We start from the raw sequence: 7,413 nt of genomic DNA on the forward strand, positions 1-7,413 counted from the left end.
GCTTCTTAGCTCCACTGCTCGCCCTCCTTCTGAGGCATGTTCCCATCACCCCTAGCCGAAGTGGCAGGGTTTGGTAGGGTGAATGGAGCTATGGCCGTGGGAGCCTGAGTGAGCTTCATTCAGCTTTGTGGGGTACAGTGAGACTAGGAAACCCTGTTCACACCTTGGAACAAGATGGTCTCATTCTTCCATCTTCTTCCAGGGCAGCCTATGACATTCCCCCCTGAGGCTCTGTGGGTGACTGTGGGGCTCTCTGTCTGTCTTGTGGTGCTGCTGGTGGCCCTGGCCTTCGTGTGCTGGAGAAAGATCAAGCAGAGCTGTGAGGAGGAGAATGCAGGTGAGTGAGAGTGACTGTGTGTGTGTGTGTGTGTGTGTGTGTGTGTGTGTGTGTGTACATGCAGGTGCGCACATGTGCATACATGCCCACATGTCTTGGGGCATGTCATTCTTATTCTATAAGAGAATACCCGAGACAGGTTCCAGTAAAAACCAGAAATTTACTGGCTTGTGTTTCTCAAGCTGCGAGTATCATATCCAGGCATCGGGGAGAGCAGAGAAATCACTTGCGACGGAAGAATGAAGGCTGGAGTTTGGAACTTCAGCACCCACATAAATGTCTAGTGGGCATGGCAGCTTGTCTGTAATTCCAGCTCCTAGAAGAAGACAGGGCTTCCCCGGATCAAACCGATCAGCTAGACTAGCCATATCGGTGAGCTCTGGATTCGATTGAGAGACCCTGCCGTAATGAATAATGTGGAGAGTGATCAAGGAAGACTCTTGATATCAGCCTTGGGCCTCCACATACATGTGCGCCCACATGTGCACCCACACACATGTAAACAGGCATGCATGAATACCGCACACTCAGACACAGGCACAACGTAACTAAGTCAATACCATATCCAGGCACCAGCATCTGGTGAGGCCTTACTGATCATTAGGTGGTGGAAAGTGAGAGGGCAAAGGTCACAGAGCCAGTGGGGTCTGCGAGGGCGGAGCTGCTAGAGCCTAATCACCCCTTAGCAGCATCACCTCTTTAGAAAACAAATTAATTTAAAATTAAAATTTAATTTACATTAAAAGTTTTTGTGTATGGGTGTTTTGCCTGCATGTATGCCTGGCACTGGGGTTACAGGTTATTGATTATTAGTTGTCATGTGGGTGCTGAGAACAGAATCTTGTTCTCTGCAGGAGCAGACGGTGCTCTGAACTACAGGGCCATATTTCTCCAGCCCACAAGTCCCGCCCCTTGATATGGTTTGATGACGGCTAATTTCAGTGTGCATTTGGGAGGGAACAGACATCCAGACCGAGCAGCTGCCGTGTCCGTGACAGAATGAACGGGAAGAGGGTGCACAGAGGGCCCTAGCCTGAGGCCTCGTGGCTAACTGTTCTCTGAATCAGTGTCCACCTGCCTGTCAGGGCATGAGCATGGCGGATGGGCGTAAACAAGATTGTGGGTTGTCATGAAGATGGTGGTGTGTAAAGCTGTAGTGTGACAGGGGATGAGTATGTCTGTGGAAACAAGAATGGAACTGAGTGTATATGTCTCGTGGGTGTGTCTGTGAGTGAGAAAAGGTCTAGAGAGCCTCGTGAGGATTTAGTTGGTGTGTCACTAGCAAGAGTGTGTGTCTTCCTCGGAGTGGAAGTATTCAGAGCCTCATGGTGCTGCCTTCTGCTGGTGAGGGGGGTTGTGAATTAGTGTTGGTGATTGTAGATGGGTGAGTGGACATTGGTGCGTGGCACAGGAAGAGACGGAGGTATGAGAGCAGACAGGTGCCTAGGTGTGGGGAACAAGTGAGGAGAGTTTGGTCAGTTGTGGGTAAGCGATGCTTGTGACTTAGACGGTTAAGTGGGCTGTGTGTGCCTGGAGAGGGTGGATGGAGAGACAGAAGTGGGGTGCGGAGGGACTGGGAGATAGGTGACTGTCAGTAAAGTACCTGCTGTGCAAACATGAGGACCAGAGTGGATCCCCAGCGCCCACGCAAGTCTGGCGGGGCAGCTTGCTTCTGTAACCTGGGGGTTAGGGAGACCAGAGGATCCCCAACGTTCACCGGGCAGCCGGTCTAGCCGAACCAGTGAGCTCCGTGTTTAACGAGGAACCCTGTCTCAAAATATAAGGTGGAGAGTGATTGAGGCGGACACCCGATGCCAACCTCTGGCTTTCATGTGCACGCACGCACGCACACATGCACATACTCACACCATACACACACACACACACACACACACACACACACACATACAAAAATAAAAGAAGTGGGGTGCAGATGTGATGTTGGCAGGGTTGCAAGTGAGTGGGTGTGTGAAGTCATAGGCTGGGTGGGTAGAAAGCTTGATAAGTGGTCCCTGGCCAGATAAGTGCTGGGCTTCCTGCTGGGCCCCTTCCATTCTATCCTAGGTTCGGCTCTGCTCTGGTCTCAAGCTCCAACCCTGAATTCAGCATTCAGACCAGAAGTCAAATTTGCTCAGTCCCCAGGTGTGGAGGTGTGGGAACGACAACCCTGAGAAAGTTTGTGATTCACCCTTCTAGGTGCCGAGGACCAGGATGGGGATGGAGAAGGATCCAAGACGGGTGAGTGTGGCCCTCTTAACTGGGTGGGTGGGGGCATCCGGGATGGGAGACAGGACTTCATGATCTGGGGCTGGAATGAAGTACCGTCTGATGGAGCCCCCAACCCAGGGAAGGTCTGGAGGCAGAACACCGGCCTACCACAGGAGTCTCCTGCCTACCCTAACCCATCCATCAGGACTGTAGCAACTGGGAGCTTCCCAGGGGTGGGAGGAGGGCTGCCAGAGAGGGGCGGTCCCTTATCGACAAAGGAGCCTTCGGCAAAATAACTCTCTTTGGCCTATTTTTCCCATATCTGAAAAAACGGGCATGAGAACAGGTCTCTAGGTTTTTCTGGGTTGGGTTAGATGAGATAGTCTATATAGAAGACAGTACCGTGCTTGGTGTCTAGGTAAGAGCGTACGGTGGTGCCCTATTGTGATAAAGCGGACAACTGTGGACAGTTCTTAGAGGCTTTGAACACTGATGGAGCGCTTTGCTCCTCCGGGCTTCTGTGTTTCACCTGTGAAATACCATCTTGGCCCTGTTCTGATGGCACCTGGGAGTTGCCGTGGGACAAGGGATGAGGGTCTTGGGCTGAGATCTGGTTTTAGGGTGGGTGTTGAGGTCCTAGTGCCCTACAGCTGCAGGAGTGACCAGGAGTGACCAAGCTGAGAAAGGCAAGTTTCCCATGAGCCATCTTGGACTGTTCCAGTTGACACCAGCTCCCTTCCCACCCCCCTAGGAGGCAGGGCAGGAGCGGGGCAGCCATCACCACCATTCCCCCACTGACCTGGGGACGGCTATAAATCATGCCGATTAGTTCTCCACCTGTTGGTGCTTGTGTGGCAGGCATGGAGATGGGCCTGGGATCGAGCCTCATTTCTCATGCTCAGAGGCAGATGTTGGCCGAGAGGGGAAGGGAGGGAGGGAGGGAGGGAGGGAGGGAGGGAGGGAGGGGAGGAGAGAGAATGGGCTAGAGAGTTAGTCAGCCTCCAGGCCACGTGACCCTGGGCCTCTGGAGGCCCCTGCAACCATGCCAGCCTCCCTTGATCCTGATTTCACCTCATTTATGATCTGGGTTCTGTGTGCTGCCACATCTCCAGCTTGTCTGGGGACAGGTGCCTGTCCCCATTCTGTAGTATTAGGGGCCTGAGATTCAGAGAGGGAAGACACATGGGACTTATTCAGAGACGGTGGAGGTGGGACTTCTGAACTGAGGCTTGGGCTAGCTCTCTGGGCCTCCTCCCCTGGCACTGTGATGGTGCCCCCAGACTGCCCATCCCTGCCCATGCCTTCTACATTCTCCCCCTCACTTCTTCCTCTGCCTGCCTCCCTAGGGCTCTTCTCTTATCACAAGTCCCTTCCTTTTTTTTTCAGCTCTGCGGCCTCTGAAGCACTCTGAAAACAAAGAAGGTAATGATATATTGCCTGAAATGGAATGTGTGTGTGTGTGTTGTGTTTGTGTGTCTGTGTAGGAAGCTGGGGAGCCGGGGCAGCCATCATCACCCTTCCGCTACTGACCTGTGCTTCCTCCCCAGAAGAGTAGCATCCGCTCACCTCCTGGAGAGATGGTAGAGGGTAGAGGAGCCAGGTCCCAGCTGCTCCAATAGGCTTACCTGCACCAGACATTTCTGCCCCTCCTGTCTGATAGTCTGAAAGCTGCAGGTACCCTGGGGCCTGGATTCCGTCCCCTGCAACATGAAGCTTCCATCCTTGGGTCTAAAGGGTTGCTGTGGCTGCCATGCCCCCTCCAGAGGCAAGAGATGAGAAGGAGGGCAGGGAACATCTTTCTAGGGCTTGGCCAAAAATAGCTCCTGTCACTTTAGATACATCCCATTGGGCAGAACCTAGTCACGTGACCCGTTTCTCAGGTGAGGCTAGAAATGTAGGGTTCATCTCGGCAGCCACGTTTCTGGAGCACAGGAGATGACTTGTCGGTACGGCAGTTGTTACTACTCACATCCGAGGGTTCACTGGGAAGCACAGGAAATGAGAGGTCTCCTCCCTGTCATTGGAAAATAGTGAGCACCAAAGAGTGAAACCCTGCTGATGATAATGTTGGCCGGGTGTCTGAAGAGAGTTGCCGCCCAGAGTAGCCTCATAGGTGAAACAATGAGCTTCCCTGCCCCCCAGGGAGGTACCCTGGCTCTAGTCTGTGTCCAAGATGGATGGCTGCAGAGGCAGGCTGTGACAGCTCCTTTCCTGAGGACACAGACAGAACCCAAAGGAAGGAAGAACGTGCCCAAGGCCTTCTAAACTGCTGGTGCAAGCTGGGATGTGGAGCGGGGCCAGGGGTGTCAGATTTGGATGTTCTTCAGTAGGGAGGCAAAGTCAGAGGGAGAAGGCTCCCTGCAGCATTACTCTCCAGGTCATTAGGATGGGAAGAGGCCTTCCTGCCAGAGGAGGGAATTGGGCCAGGCCTCGAAGGGTGAGTCAGATGGACCAAGCAGGCCAGTGGGAGGGAGTGTGTGGGGTGACTCTCTCACCTGGCTCCTGTGTACATACTGGCCTCCAGTGGAGCGGTGTAAGAAGACACATTCCTTATTCTACCTGTCCTGTGCACATACTAGCCTCCAGGAGAGTGGTTAGGGGTGCACACCCCCCAACCTGGATCTGTGACTTCAGATGTGTCCCCAGGAGTAGAACTTCCAGCTTCTAATGCATTTCCCTCCTTTTCCTCTCATCCTACCATGAAATGCAGATGATGGACAAGAAATAGCCTGACTGGGAGCGGCTGCCTTTCCCAGGTGGGGGGCCCACCCTCTGGCTGTGTTGAGCCTCAATGTGAGCCCTGCCCTAATGAATGGGTTCTGCTCTGGGGGTCTCCCCATTCTCCAAAGGATCTGGTACATAGGCCACCTGCAACCTTATTTCTCTGATGGACTTAATTCCCATCATCCTAAAGCCTTATTTTTCCGGTGACACGATACATGAGCCATCCTGCGGCCTTATTTCTTATGGACATGACACACAGACCGCTCCACCTCAACGTTCCTCCAGAATCATCCAGGGACCTTGTTTCTCCAATGACACTACACATGAACCTTCCTTCGGCCTTATTCCTTATGGACACACGCAAACCACCCCCACCTCCTTGCTCCTCCAAAGCCACACAGACCGTGAAACTGCTGTTATTCTCCAAGGCACACAACTATTCAAACCCCTGCCTTATTTATCTGAAGCCAGCTGCATGGTCACCTCCTGGTTTCCCCATGGCCCTGGTACATCTTGCTTACCGCTCCTCAACCTTTGTTCTGACTAGTGTGGGTCCCATCTCTTCAGCATCTCCAAGTCTTCATCCTGACTCACCCGCCCTGGGCTTGGCTTTGGTTATCTCCCTCCCTGGCTAAGTGCAATGGGGACATACCCCCCACCTATATGCACAGGTACATTGATACTTGGAGCTGCACATGCTGGAACACGTACAGACTTGCCTTGTGTGGCCTGCTCTGGCTGCCCCGGGCTGTGCCCATTCTCCCCACAGGAAGCTGGTACTGGCTGCCCTGGTTCTCAGGGCCCCTCACGGGGTCAGCCTTCATCCCTGTGCTTTCTCGTGTTTGGAATCTTTGTTACTTTTACTTTCTTAGTAAATTAATGTCTGTAGAGCAACCACAGGGGTCAGCACTGTGCTGGGTGCCAAGGGCCTGCAGAAAAATCAGAGTCCCTTGCCTCTAGACCTCACCTTCCAGCTGGGAAGTGGCCTGGCTTCCTACTGTACCCACCTGTGCCCACAGTTTCTGGATACCTCACCCTCGGCCCACACTGTCCCTGACCCAGGGCCTGGGGTAGAGGCAGAAACCCGGAGAAAGCACAGTCCTTGGCCATACCTGGAGAACTGAGTGTTTTCTAGAATCTTTCTAGATGTGGACTGGAAGGCAGGTGGCCACAGCCATTCAGACCTGGATGGAGACAGCAGCTTATGTCATCCTGGGACCTCCTCAACAGCTGGAGCCTGGGGAAGGCCCAAGCCAGGAAAAGAGGGCCTGAGGACAAGAAAGGACCGCTCCTCACTCACCATGGTGCTATTCCGGACCTGGGGCTTGTACCTGGCTTGTCTCTGACAGCCCTGGCTTCTGGCAAAGCAGACCTTCTGGTGTCCCCTGGAGGCATCTCTCCCACCCCAGTACTGCAGAATGTGAGGATAATTTAAAGATGGACTCTGGCTAGGTGTGGTGGTGCACACCTTTAATCTGGGAGGCAAAGGCAGGAGGATCTCTGAGTTCGAGGCCAGCCTGGGCTACAGAGTGTCTTTCAGGATTACTGGGGCAACACAGAGAAACCATCTCAAAAGACACAACAAAAAATAAACATGGGACTCTGTAAACTGGGTGTATTTTGGGAGAAATAAATGCCTGTCTTTCACTAGCTTCTTGCCTGTGGTATCTGTGAAACAGTGGGGAGGCTTGGCTCCAGGAGGGAGGAACCTGTCCTGGGCATTTCAGGCTGGGGTAGGGCTACCCGCTTCACCATGAAAGCTTTTTCTCCACTGTGATGCCTACTTCTCAAGCTTCTGTCGAGCTGAGGAGAAAAACAAAACAAAACAACACACACACACACACACACACACACACACACACACACACACGCACACACACTATTCTATTCCTGGCTGACCCCAGTGGAATGGGAACTAGCCCAGGACCTGGCTTTGCTTTGTGACACTGAGCAGGACATTGACTTTTGGGGCTCACTTCTAGAGACCTTCCACTTGGGAAGTCCGAGAGGACAGTGAACTTGGAGGACAAAAAGATTTCCAGAGAACCAGGTTCAGCGATAGGGAAGCCTGCAGAATGCCCTGGCATCGAAAAATACCCTGGCATCCTTTTTCCTTGGGGCACAGCTTCAGCACTCGGCCTTGT

General features: G+C 53.1%; 1 protein-coding gene across 1 annotated transcript in view; it reads left to right on the forward strand.

Annotated features, from left to right (window-relative positions):
* Window positions 1-6,919, forward strand: part of Cd276 (CD276 molecule) — a 32,017-nt gene extending 25,098 nt beyond the window's left edge. The window contains 4 exon segments of the mRNA XM_037207465.1: window positions 203-337; window positions 2,534-2,575; window positions 3,932-3,967; window positions 5,256-6,919. Coding sequence (XP_037063360.1) covers window positions 203-337; window positions 2,534-2,575; window positions 3,932-3,967; window positions 5,256-5,278 — 236 coding nt within the window. The 3' untranslated portion in view covers window positions 5,279-6,919.
* The last annotated feature ends 494 nt before the right edge of the window (window positions 6,920-7,413 follow it).

This window comes from Peromyscus leucopus, chromosome 7 (assembly GCF_004664715.2).
Source record: "Peromyscus leucopus breed LL Stock chromosome 7, UCI_PerLeu_2.1, whole genome shotgun sequence".
Lineage (NCBI taxonomy): Eukaryota > Metazoa > Chordata > Mammalia > Rodentia > Cricetidae > Peromyscus > Peromyscus leucopus.